We start from the raw sequence: 13,506 nt of genomic DNA on the forward strand, positions 1-13,506 counted from the left end.
TGCCTAAATTGTGTCATCACACCAAGCCTGGGCCTTCCCCTGGGCACATAGGGGACCACAGGCCCCATGTCATGCCTGAGTTTGTTCTTGTGCTGGTGCAAAGCAGGAATGAAGCCAATTAAGTCAACAAGTGAAAACATGGTGCATTTGAGAAAAGGGCCAGGCCTGGACTCTTCCTTCTCACACAGGAATCTGCAGCTGGTCCTAGTCTGGTATCTCCCGAAGATGCCTCTAATGTGGTCTCTGCTGTCTCACTCCATCCCTGAGGAGAAGACTCGTGCCTGTTTTCAGCCCTGCTCGCTGTACCCCCTCGAATGCCTGTTCCAACTCGATAGATTGATCGCATTTGTTCTTTTGTTTATGGTCCTCAAGCCAGTTTTCAACCCACATGAATGCTCATATGCAAGCCTGTTAGATTCATTTGCCAAGCAATATTAATAAGACACAGCTCCTTAAAGAACAGGACACTGAACACCTTCACTCTATCTCTTTATATTATAAACTGCAAAGGTTTTCTGTTTGTTCCCTCCAAACCTTCAGAGCAGTTTTCACTTTTGTCTCTACTTTTGGTGTCCCTCTTGGGGTACCCCAGAACATAGTTAGTCATATGGAAAGCAGTTTTCAGGAAATCTGGGACCAGCTTTCCCAACTAGCAAGGATTTTTCAGTTGCTGAACGATCTCCCTGGTCTAAATGGAGTAGAAATAGAATAGAAATATCTAAATTTTCAAAACATTTTGAATTCGATTTGGGCAACTGCAATATCTTGGCCTCATTGGTCAATGTTCATGATAGACAACCCCTTAGAAGCCCTTCTCTCCTGTCCTCACCTGCACCTCAGCCAGTGCTAAGGACAGCCCTCACACCATGCACAGGGATGAGCTTTGAAAGGCTTCATCAGAGGAATTATCCTTTAACTCTCTCTGTGCTTTTGCTCACCCACTGAATTGATGAACGGCACCATCCTCTGCCAAGGACTGGTGCCAGCCAGGGGGACAGAAAGTCCTGGATCAACCAGAGCTGGTCTCCTTTCTGCCACCGAGTTGTACCCTGGTGCTTTCTCTGCACAGGAATGGTGCAGAATCCTGGGGGAACCACAGAGGCCAAGAATTCAGAGCTGCAGCTCTTTAGCTACGGCCACCTGGAAACAGAGGGCTGTGCCAGGCAAGGTGACTTCCAAGGGAGCAGTGATTGTGCCTCCAAATCTCAGCATGGCAAAACAAGGTCATGGCCCTACAAGCATTTGTGTCTCCACAGACCTGTCCAGCCTGATGTGTCATGGAAACCCACCAAAGCTGCTGTCTCAGGAGTCCCCTACTTCAGGCATGTTACTGCACTGCTCCAGAAGCAGCTTCTCACCCCAGTGCCAGCACACGTGAGCATTGCCCAGGAATGCCAGCCCCCCTTCCATGGAGGAGCTGTCGCTCCCAAAGGAGTCACGCCCCACTGCCAGCATAACTACAGTGCTGCCTCCTCCAAGAGTGACATTGCCTTGGAGTGAGGGCCTGTGCTGAACAACCCCCCCACAGTGGATGTTCCAGATACCTGGAAGCTGATGGGGGAGCGGGGGTGCTCTAGCAGCAGGCAAGGGCAGCCAAGAGCAGTGCTGGTGCCACATAAGCTGTGATGGCTCCATTGGACCCACATGGAAAGGGGAGTGAGAAGGGGGTTCCCTCACAGGTGCAAGGCAGGAGAAGAGGGCTGCATTCACATTCCCAGCACACATGCCTGCATTTTATTTCATTTTGCTTTCGTGCTATTTCTTGGTCCCCCAGGCTGGCAGAGAAGGCGACGGCGGGTCCTGAGCGCGCGGTGCTGAGCCTGCTGCGCTGCACTCCCCGTGACAGTGAGTCCCTCTGCCCCCGGGGCCCAAGAAGAGGCAGGTGAAAGAGCCAGTGGCTGGGAAGGGGTCTGATCTTGCCGCTGTGCCCCGAAGCAAGAGGTGAATGGCAATGAACACCTGCCTTTGGCTGCAGTTTCTCTTCTTGGCACCGAGCGCTCGTGCTTGGATTCAAAGCGCGGTAACAAAGCCCTCGCCGGCGAACACATTTCAACATGTTATTATTCCCAGGCCGGCTTTCAAGATCTCTTTCTATTCCTTCTGTACTGATTGCTCTTGTTTCTCTTGGCTCCCAGCTCTGGCTTTTCAGGCTTCATTAACTGGAATTTATTAGCAACTTTAAACAATCTTCCTGCTGCCAAAAAGAGAGAAAGAAAAGAAGAAGGGGGAAAAAAAGGAAAGAAACAAAGAGGAGACATACTAAACTCTGGGCTGCTCCCTGCCTGTGTGAGGCCCAGCTCTGAACACCTCTATCTGTGCAGGTTTTCTTTGGAGGGAACGTCTGGTGAGTGCCAGGGCTGGGACCATGCCTGCTGGGGCAGCCTCTCCCGTCTCTGGAGGGGGAGGCTGGGGGGGCCAGAGGGGAGCACAGCCTGGTGCACGGCCACTGAGGGCCCCTCTCCCATTGCCTCTTCAAAGGCAGCTGAGTCTGAAGGATCTGGGCATCCCCTGAGCATGAGAACTAATTGCACTCACAACACTTTCCTGAGCAGCTCTCAGTAAAAACAAACGGCCCACGGGGCACACCTGAGGGCCTGCTCTCATTGCTGGACAATGAAGCTCTGGCAGTGGAAATAACTTTACCCAGACCACACAGGGAGTGAGCTGGAGCAGTCCCTGTACCCTCATCTGTGCCCTAACCACAGCATTCTCCCTGAGCCATCGGGACACATTTGGTGTCCAGAGGAGAGAGCAGCCAGTGCAGAAATGCCCTGTGGGACACAGCCTGGCTGGGTGTCACAGGTGGCACCCATGGGTGATGGCTCTGCTGTCCTCAGGACCCTCACGTGCCACCCTGCCCTAGTTTTCTCCTCAAAGGCCTCCACCCAGTCTGGGTGTGTGCAGAGAGCTAATGTGCTCAGGGCTCAAGTGGGCCCACAACCTGGATTTGCAGGGCTCCACAGCAATGAAACCTGGCACATTTGTCCTTGTTGTCCATGGGACACATTTGCTTCATCCACCCATTTTTGTTGCTGTCTTCCCCTTTCCCACATTTCCTTTTCCTTGGCTGAATCCCAGCTCCATGCACAAGCTCAGCCCTGAGTCCAGCTGATCTCTGACATCTGGGAAACTTCACTTTCATGACAAGCCTGGGGTGGTGCTAAAATAGAGGAGTAGAAGGAGGAGAAGTCATGAAAGGTGTGAAACACCAGCTCTCCTCCACGGGACACTGGACTACTGGGGCTAAATCTAGTGGGAGAGAAGATAGAATCAGAGGATCATGGGCGAGAGCAGGAGCAGAGAACCATGAGGAGGAGCCAGAGGAACTTGGGCTTTCTCTGACTGATGAAGACGATAAGGACTATAGATAATGGACAAGTGGTGTCAAGAATTCCTGGGATGTTTCTGAACATAAGATCATTTCATAGAATCTCGAAAAGGAGATTTTAAAATCTGGGTTGAAATCGGCAAATTTTTTTGCTGAGGAACCTCTGATTTTTTTTTATAAGGTTCAAGCACCTAAGGTATCTTTGGCAAAAAAGCAAATATAATTTGAAATACCATTTTCTTCTAGGGCTTTACCCAGAGTAAAAGACTAAATGTTAAGAGGTGAAGATAAACTATTTCAACCTGAAGATGAAACTATTTTTTCTCTCTCAGGTTAAAAGAAATTTTTGGGGTTGACCAAAGCCCCAGAACATCAGTTTTGGTTCACCTTGAACTGAATTTTGTAAATTTTGTCTTCGGTTGCTCCAGCCTGTTACTCACCTGGTTTATCCAGCAGGTAATAAGGTAATAAGGCTGCTCATATATTGAACTATCAGAGAGCATCCAAAGGAGGGCAGTGAAGATGGTGAAGAGCCTTGAGGGGAAGCCGTGTGGGGAGCAGCTGGGGCCACTTGTTGTGTTCAGCCCCTGGAGAGGAGGATGAGTGGCAGGCACTGATCTCTCTGTGAGCAGTGACAGGACCCAAGGGATTGGCCTGATATTGTGTCATGGCCCCAGGCCTGACAGAGTTCAAAAAGCATTTGGACCAAGGTGGGACTCTTGGGGATGTGCTGTATAGGGCTGGGAGTTGGACTTGATGATCTGTGTGGGTCCCTTCCAGCTGTGACTTTGTGACTCTGCATAGAGGGCGCCTGGGGCCATAATGCCACCCAAAATCCCTGGGGATGAGAAACCTGCTGAAGGCTTTCCAGCTAACTGAAGACAGGCACTTGCAGCCAGGATGACCTGCAGCAGATTCCTCCTCACTGTCAGCACTTCCCTGCTGGAGGGGGACAGGCAGGAGGACAAGCGGGCAGGTCTCCCTCCTGCCCAGGAGACACTGCCACTGGGATAGCTGGGTTTGGGGTACCTGGACTGTCCCTCACTGCTCAGCAGGGGTTTCTGCTCTTCACTCACTTGGCATGTCCCAGCACAAGCAGTTCTGCCATGGGGATGAAGACAAAGGGCTTGGTCTCGTGTCCTATGTGTCACCCTGGCAGACACTGGGAATGTGTCCCAGGCAGATGAAATCAGCAGAGATCTGAGCTGTGAAACCTGAACAAACTTCCCTTGAGGATGTCTAAATAAGCAAGATTTGTTTGCTTGGTTCTTATGCGTGTCCTGGCACAGAGGGTGATCCCAGCCTGAATGTCATGGTCCTGAGGTAATGTTGTGGGATGAAAATTTGGCGAAGATATAAATGAAAAGAGCAGGGGAAATGCCAGGCAAGTTGCATTATTGGTCAATGACAACCCTATGAATGCTGTACAAACTGTCCCTGTCTAGCTGTTGTTGTTGAAAGAATCGCTTTTAATTTGCCGTAATATACAAAATCCTTCCTTGCTTGATTTCATATAAATGACTTGATTTCCAGAAATAGGATTACTATCTTACTGCTATAAAATTCAAGCAGGCACTTTGCTATGCACGGGTATACGATGTTGCAGTTTGCATTTCTTCCCCTCACTGCGATGTCAGTCCTTTCCAAAGGGGGACTTGTGACACATTGGACCTCCAGTAAAATGTTATCTAACAACTGCACATTATTTTTTCAGATTTTCCTCTTTAAATTTTTCCCCTTTGCCTGTTTCATTCATAATTATTTTTGGCTGTGGGAAGCTGGCTCTTTTGGAACCTATGAATATTTATTCCTTGCTGGTTGAGGCTGCTCTGTTTGTACATGACGTAATCAGGACACGGTTGCTTGCAGCAAGACAACTGCTAATTGTACACAGCAGACCCTGTGTGTGTGAAAAGCCTCAGCAACCCCAGTGAAGGTGCTGGGTGCCCACACTTTGACAGGGATGTTGATAAAATGAAAGGAGAAAGGCTGCAAGATGGGTGCAAAGTGCTGAAGAGCCCACTTCTGTAGGCAGCTCTGGCTCCAAAGCCAGAACAGGATCAAAAATGGCTCGTCAGCCTGTAAATGCCTGCTGGGGAGGGGGCCTTGGGTAGCTGGGGTCCTTACAACTCCAAAGAATTTGAAATACAGACATATGGTGATCAGTTAGAAGACCACTTGAAGTAAAAACCTACAATATAAAACCACAGACTCCTGCAGTGATTTGGATTTGGAGGGACCTTAAAGATCATCTCATTCCACCCCCTGCCATTAACAGAGACACCTTCACTGCCCCAGGCTGCTCCAAGCCCAATCCAGCCTGGCCCTGGACACTTCCAGGGATCCAGGGGCAGCCACAGCTGCTCTGGGCACCCTGTGTCAGGGCCTGCCCACCCTCACAGGTGTTAGGGTGATATCTGTAATTCTGACAGCTTGGAAAATGCCATTTATGAAATGCCAGTGTTGTGCCTTGTGGTGGCAGCACGATCTGATTCAGAGAAGTGAAAGTGTTTCATTTAGGCAGATTAAGTTGCAGTAACTGTTATATTCACAGTAAGTTTACAACACACATCAAATGAAGCATTAATATTAGGATTTCATGAATGCAATAACAGTGTTTTGAAGAAATTGTGTTTTCCATCAGAAGCTGTTGTGTTGAAAGTACCAACAGCATGAGAATAACACCTGAAGGTATTTCTCATGGTCAAGTGGAGTAAGACCATACAGGTGCCATTTACTCATGCAGAAATGGTCAACCTCAACATTCTGCCCCCTGGGCTCCCATTTTTGGGGCTCACAAAGGATTCCAGTGGTTTCTTGTGCTGCTGGTTAATTTTCACACTTTCAGAAGTGGGGCCACTCCTTCACTGACACACAGCCACATGCTGATCCCCAGGAATGAGACTGCTGCTGTGTCTGAGTGTGCCTGCTCAGACCTCAGTGCGCAGTGGTGGGACACCTCAGCCTCTGGGGAAAGCTTTTTGGACTCCAGTTTTGCAGGGTGGGCTCCACCCGACTGCGAAGCGCCCAGGGGTTCACGTGTCTCTGGGCTGCAGGAGGCTGTGAGGGGGACCCTGTCTGCTGAAGGGTGAGTGAAGCTCTCTGTTTGCTGGCTCTGCTCCAGGGTACAGGGTTGATTTTTGAATGAGAGATTAGGTCCTCTTTTATTTCGGCTTTTGGCACCACCTCAGTCTGAAGGTGACGACCTCAGTGAAACCCCTAAGCTGGAGCAGCAAACAAACCCTGTCCCAGCAGGCAGGCTGCTTCCACCTCAGCCTGCAGCTGCAGGAGCAGCACTGGAAGCTGTGGCCAGTGCTAGAGGACCCTCTGCAGTGTCCCCCCAGCCCCAGCACCCCCTGCCCATGCAGCACCCCATACTCACAGCTCCTCCAGGAAGCGCAGGTGTCGGAGCGCGCGGGGCTGCAGCTGGCTGATGTTGTTCATGCTCAGGTCTCTGGCAGGAAGCAAAGACAGAGGTTTCTGATCAGTCACGCAGTGGTTTGCACAGAATGAACCTCAGTGCCAGGCTCTGTGTCCCCTCCCTGCTAAATGGGAGGGTGAGAAGCCTCTGCAAACAGCATTTCAGCATTAACATCTGATCACAGCCCGGGCTGTGCCGGCAGAGGGATGGAGAGGAGTAGCCAGGGAGAGCTGGCTCCTTCAGGGTGGTCTGCCTGAGCTCCTCCAAGTTATGAAGCAAGTTAGGACATTTCCCAACAGCATAAGAAGTCTTGCTGTCTCACAAGTTTTGGAGAGTGAACAGGAAGCCCCGTGACACTGGAATAGGACAGCATGTCCTTGGGCCCAAGAGCATCTCTCTGTCACCATGGCCATGCCAGCCCCCACAGGGAGATTGTCCAGTGTGTGGGCAGACCTCTGCTTTTGAGGAGACAGCAGCCCATGAGAGAAGGGGTCCGTCCCACTGGACTGGCTTTCTCTACACTGTACAAACTAGAGAACCACGCCAGGACTGAGGGGCAGAGGTTGGCTCTGTGGGTGACAGAGATCAGGAGGTAGAAGGAACCTGGCTGATTGTGCTTGTCTCACTCCGCCATCTCCAGCTAAAGGCTCATCTCCTCTGCCTGGGTTCCAGTAGAGCCTCTGGAGGAGGCTGTGCTGGTACCCAGAGGGTGCAGGGTGGTGCTGAAGCCCTCTGCGTGCTACAGTCACTGTGAGCTGCCTGAGCAGAGCCCTCCCCATCTCAGGGTGTGAGAGCAGCTGAGTCTGTCCCAAGTGATTCAATACACAAGCTGGTGTTTGGGGAAACCAAGGATGTTTCCAGGCTGTTCTTGGGTCTGAAAGCTGCAACCCTGCTCTCATGAGCAGCTGCACGTGAAGAAACCCACACTGCTAACCCCAGCCTAGACCAGGCTGTGTCCAGGTGAGCAAGGGAGCACTGGCCTTTAAAGCTGAGGTAAGATGAGGCAGAATTAAAAGCTGGGGTGCTTAAACCCAATGGGAATAGATGGGGCATATCCCCTGGTGAGCAAAGCAATGTGGGCAGTGTCATCTGGGTGCTGGAGAGCCTCGTGGGAGGCAGAGGAGCTGCTCTTTGTCACTGTGCAAGACAGGGCACAGCTCAGCTCCTCCTGGGACTAAGAGCACAGCCTGATGGGTGTGATGGGAAATAGAGGAGAAACAACAACAAAATAAAAGCAATTTATTTATTTTTTCCTTCTGTGAACCTCCCAGACTTGTGAGCCTGAGGAAGGACGTTCCCTGCCCTCCCAGTGGCACTGGGAATGTCTTGGCATTGGGAGGAGGCTCAGGACAACGACAAGGACAGAAGCACAAAGGAGAAAAGCCCCTCAGGAGAGCCCAGCAATACAAGAGGGACCTCTCTGAGCTGTTCCACCTGCTCAGAGCACCTGAGATCTCACAGGTCACATAGCAAATGATCTGGAGCATCTCAGCTGGCTTTGGGCTCTGGGGAGGAAATTGCTTCACTAAAAAAGGAGTTCACTGAAAAATTTACTGAGATGCCTTTGTATTCCTCAGTTAAAAAAATGCTGGAGTTCTGCTGGTAAAGAGCAGAACACCTGGGGTGCATAGGTTTCTACATTTCGACCACTTTCCACAAAAAAACCCAAACCACCGTGTTCTAACCAGCTCCCTTTGGCATTGGTGTCACTGCAGGTGACACATCAGGAAGGTTGGAAGCTGTCTTTGCATATTCTCTGGAGAGGTGTCCTGTGACAAAACCACACACTTACACTTTTGTGAGCCCTTTTGAAAATACTCCTGGAGAAGTTTACTTTTTTCTTTATAACTTTCTCTTCTCCAAAGAAGTAGTAGAAAACTCACCAAAAATCTAAGAGAATTCAAAATTCTGTTTTTAGAATGAGTGCAAAAATAAAATTATTGCCTGCACTGTTCTGTGTGCAATGCTGCATTCCATATTTTGGCGATCCTGGGATAAAAGGGTTAAAATATTATTTTGTGCTGCTTCTATTTTTATTTTTAAACCCCCAAGGGCAGTTGCTACTTAGCACCCATTAAAACATCTCTTTTCCTACATCAAAGTGTCTCCTGTTTGTGTTGTAATGAATCTGTCTGATGTTTTGACATGTTGTGGAACAATGTGAAAATAACGAGAAATAATGTAAAATGAAAGACTGCGAGAGAAAACACAGATCTGAAACATCCAAGATCTCCTTGAAACTGTGAGGTATATTCCTTAAGTTGCCTTCTGCTGGCAGTGTAGAGACTACCCCTTGCCTGCCACTTTCCAATCCTCATGGCCTTCTGAGTGCCCAGGTGCTCCCCAGGTGTGGTGGGGACAGTTGGACACCTGGGCGGGTGCTGGCTGCAGGGATGTGCAGACTCATCAGTCTGGACCCATCAGGATGGGACTCATCAGTCCCAGACAGCAGCAGGGCTCTAGGTGGCTGAGGATATGGGAGGTCAAATATCTTTTAGAATCCCAGGATGGTTTGGGCTGGAAAGGACCTCCAAGCTCATCTCGTTCCACCCCCTGCCATGACTGGGACACCTTCCACTCTTCCCGGTTTCTCCAAGCCCTGTCCAACCTGACCTTGGACACTTCTTTCCTCCTGCCCTGATCCATACCTAAAAGGAATGAAATACACTGGTTTCTGAAAAAATCTCCCAAAAGGCAGAGGAGAGATGCCCTTATCCCATCACTCTGGCAGCCTCACAGCTCCACAGAATGTGGCTTTTCTTTCAAAGCCCCCCTTCCCTCCCTCCTGCAGCCCTGGGGCTCTGGCCAGAGGCAGGTCTGAGACAAGGGGGTCTCTCCCACCATCTCTTTGGGCAGTGAAGAAGAGCTCAGCCTTTTTTCAAGGTTGTTACATAGAAAATATTTTGAGTAATTTTATTCAAAAGTCAGTGATGTTTTGGCTGTGTGAACACTCTGGTGGTTTGCAGTCCTGAAGGACTCAATACATCTGCACTGACAGCCCTGGAAAGGGCACCCCAAAAGGGCAAATCCTGGCATGGTTTGCCAGCTATTCAACAGCAAGGCAAACGTTCCAGGGACTCAGTTTTGCCATTAACTCTGCAGTGTGACATCCTGCAGGGACCCCCCACCAGCTCCTCCAGAGCGGGGGACATCACACCCGCCTTGAGGTGGTGGAATTCCTGGCCTGGCTGTGGTGTCAGGACAGCATGGAATATGCAAGGACAAATGGTGTGAAGGAGGAACAAATTCCTCCAAGGGCTGGAAATAAACTTCCCAAGCACAGCCTGGACCTGGTGATTTTTTAGCCACAAAAGTACGAGAAGTTTCTCCACAGGCTGTCCATGCTTGTGTGAAAGCTGAGGCACAGGATTCTTGCCTGAAGTGTTGTGGGAGTAAATATTTGACTTATTACTCATTTAAAGATGTTGTTGACTTGTTGCTGTGTTTTCCCAAGCTTGTGATTTTCCTCCTAGTAAGGTTTCTATGTTATGAACATCCCCAACACATGCAAGGGTGGAAATGCTTCCTGTCAGAGCAATCAGAGAAGCTGTTTATCTCTTCAAGTGTTTGGGGGTGGTTACTTCAGTCAGCCACTTCAGTTAATTTAAAAGGATCTCACAGTATTTGAACTTTGTTGGATTATTTTGTCTGCAGCCTCTAGCAGAATAAATAGGGATCCATGGATAAATGGGTCAGGGGCTCCTCTGACCTTTCTCAGCTGTGTTAGTGACCTTGGCTTTCCAAGCTAGGGCTCTCTTCTGAGTGACTGAGCATCCAGGGAAGCCAAGCAAGTGCTGGGTCACTCATGTCTGTGCATGGCCCTTGTCATTTGCACTGGAGAAACCATTCCAAAGGTGAGGTCTGTACCAGAGCAGGCAGTACAGAAATGCACAAATGACTCAAATCCCGAAGTCTCTTAAACACTAAAAGAAATTAGAAAGGTAGGAGAAGAAATGGGGTGCTGCAGCTTCACCCAGGCTTGCAGGACCTGCAGGGGAACTGTCCAGATTCTTGCCTTTGAGTTCGGGATATCACTCAGCAGTGGTGCTCTGGGACAAGCCACCCCTCCCCTGTCCCAGAGCTCCCCTGTTCCTCCTTCCCCAGTGACTGGCCTGTCTGTCCTCTCTACAAAATATCAAATAAAAGTAGGATTTCTTTTGCTGTCAAATCACCCTTCATGGCTGTGGTCTGGAATGCTGCCAGTGAACTACTCCACTACTCCCAAAACTGAAACTCTGCTCTCGTATCACCCTGCTTACACAAGAAGCAATGCCTTTTAATGCCTCTTGCATTAGGTGTAGAACATACCTATGCTTTCAAATGGCACTGCACCAAAGCCATCATGGCTATAATTAGTGTGATTTAACTTTCCCCCCTTCCCCAACTAATTCTAAACATTTATCGTAAGCATTTCTAACTTGTACCTGCAGGAAAACTGAGACACAGTTCATGGTAACTGAGCTCATGTGATTCAGCCTCAGACCTTACAACTTCTCTGGCCCTCGAGGGGTTCCTTAAATTATTTGCTTTGATGTCACCTTCTTTCATGAACAACCTTTGATTATTCACTGATTTGCTGATCTTCCTAACCAAAAACTGAGGTGACACACGGAGGGTGCTGGGCTCCCTGCTGGCACTGCCCGCCACGCTCCCCAGCCGTGCTGGGAGATGGTGACCACAGAGTTTTAGCTCAGGGGTGATATGAGCTTTAAAGATCAAAGGGGTTTTTCCTTGCCATAGCTGCTGGGCAGGCTGTGTGGGGTGTTCTGAGCCATGGAGCTGTGGATGTCCCTGTGGGGAGCGTGCAGCCCTCTGGGAGGAGGCAGAGAAGGAGCCTGCAGGGCTTGGAGGACCTGCATGCTCTGGGCCAAAAGGACAGGATTTTAGGCTGCTCTGAGGGGTCTGCACGAAGGACACCCTGCAAGCCTTGCCTGAGATAGGCCGGAGCAACTTCCCCAGGATGTTCCTCTAGGGACAGCAGGACTGATGCCTCTCACAAACCCAAGGCATCTAAAGCTGCCCACTAAACTGGGGGAAGGTGAACCCTGCCCATGAGCCCCACAGCCCCTGACGTGTCTTCCCAGGCACAAAGCAAAGTGTTTCCTCAGAGATGGGCTGCAATTAATTAATGCAAGCAGAATTAATGCAAGCAGAAACCAACAGACCTAAAGCAACACAGGTGGAAACACCTCTAGAGCAACACAACAGGACCAGGGCTGCTCAGCCAGGAGAGTTTGAAGGGGAAACTGCAGGGGTAGAGTTTGGCTGAGGCCAGGCAGAGAGACCTCAGAGCCAGATGTGCATCTGTCCTTAGAAAATGGCACAGCTGGCAGAGAGATTCTCCTACAGAAAGAGCAACTCCTACCTCTGGCTCGGAGAAGACATTCCCCAACCACCTCTGTCTACTCCAAAGGGGCAGAAAGTCTGGTCCTTAGCTTCAGTCCCCTGAGGAGCTCCCCATGGATCCCTCTGTCACTCAGCAGAGCAAGAAGCCTGTGTCTTCCTGCTCTTGCAGCTGCCTTCAATAATTTTGTTCTGCAAGGTTTCTGCGAGTTCAGGTTGCTGTTCCTGGACCTTCAGTGAGCCCACAGTGGGGCACTCCATGGGCTTCTGGCTTCCCTGGACCTCACTGAAATCCAGTGTGTGTAGCTACAGCTGGAAATGATGGCAGACATGGCCCCAGTCACTGGACAAGATTTTCAGTATTTTGGGAAATGAACCTCTTGTTCCCTGTTTGCAAGGAGGCAAAGTCACCCCAAAGGACAAGTCTGACTGACATCCTGGTTTGAGCCTACAGGAAGCTGCTAAGAATCCCAGATGGCGACTTTCTTCTCAGCCCATAAATTGCTCTGCTGTATGAATATGTTCATATTTTTCAAGACATTCAGGATATTAATGTGCTGTCACCCCAGCCCAGGCTGAACCCAGCTCCTCTCCCCTTTGGTGCTGAACCTGTGGCTTCCTGGACCATAAAAAAACTCCTTCCTCACACTCAGGCAGGTGAGCAGAAATTTTTGTGACTGTGAGGAGAAGCTAATGACCCGGTATCCTTTTGATTAATTAGTTGCACAGTTACAGCATTAAGGCCTCCCAGTCCAGCAGCCTGATTTCTAGGGGAACTGAACAAACCAGACCAAAATTGCCATCCTTATCCTGGAAAGGCCCAGCACTAGGCCTGTTCTTGTAAGGAATAAAACACCCTGAACTCCCTGGGTGCTGAGCACTGTCTGTGCCTCTCTCCTGGCCACTCTCATTAGCATCCAGTAAAAATGCACAGTTACACCACCAGAAAAGGAGCCCAAAGGCAATAAATGATGGTTTCAGAAATACTTCAGATTATACTAGAGTGATTCATAAAGGTTCTCACTATCTCTTTTCCTCTTTATCTTGAAATCTCCAAGGTCACCACAAAATGCCTGGATTGCCTGGGGCAAAGCTGGGGCTGATGGTAGAATGGTACCTGGAGCCATAGAACCAGCTGAAATTCTTCCTAACAGCCTGCAGGTTGAAAACTACACTAAAGGTAGTCTCCATAAAGAGAAGGAGAAAGGGAAGATAAAGAGATCAAAGCACTAAGGGCTCATTTACATCACACCATATCTGGAGGCACCAGCACTGCTTCAATCCCATATCACTGCAATGGGCAAGAGCAGAACGTGTTTCTACTCCCACCTCTCCACGTTTGAAAACAGATCAGTCATCTTAGATCATCCCCCACGTGTAGGCCCTATCCCAGATCTCCACAACATTTCAATAA

The 13,506-nt window shown here is 49.7% G+C and overlaps 1 protein-coding gene across 3 annotated transcripts in view; it reads right to left on the reverse strand.

Annotated features, from left to right (window-relative positions):
* Nucleotides 1–13,506, reverse strand: part of LGR6 (leucine rich repeat containing G protein-coupled receptor 6) — a 153,702-nt gene that overhangs the window by 91,428 nt on the left and 48,768 nt on the right. For all 3 annotated transcript variants that reach the window (XM_038162413.1, XM_038162412.1, XM_038162411.1), the window contains exon 2: nt 6,711–6,782. In XM_038162413.1, coding sequence (XP_038018341.1) covers nt 6,711–6,782 — 72 coding nt within the window. The remainder of the gene's footprint in view (nt 1–6,710; nt 6,783–13,506) is intronic.

Source organism: Motacilla alba, chromosome 26 (assembly GCF_015832195.1).
Source record: "Motacilla alba alba isolate MOTALB_02 chromosome 26, Motacilla_alba_V1.0_pri, whole genome shotgun sequence".
In the NCBI taxonomy this organism is placed as follows: domain Eukaryota; kingdom Metazoa; phylum Chordata; class Aves; order Passeriformes; family Motacillidae; genus Motacilla; species Motacilla alba.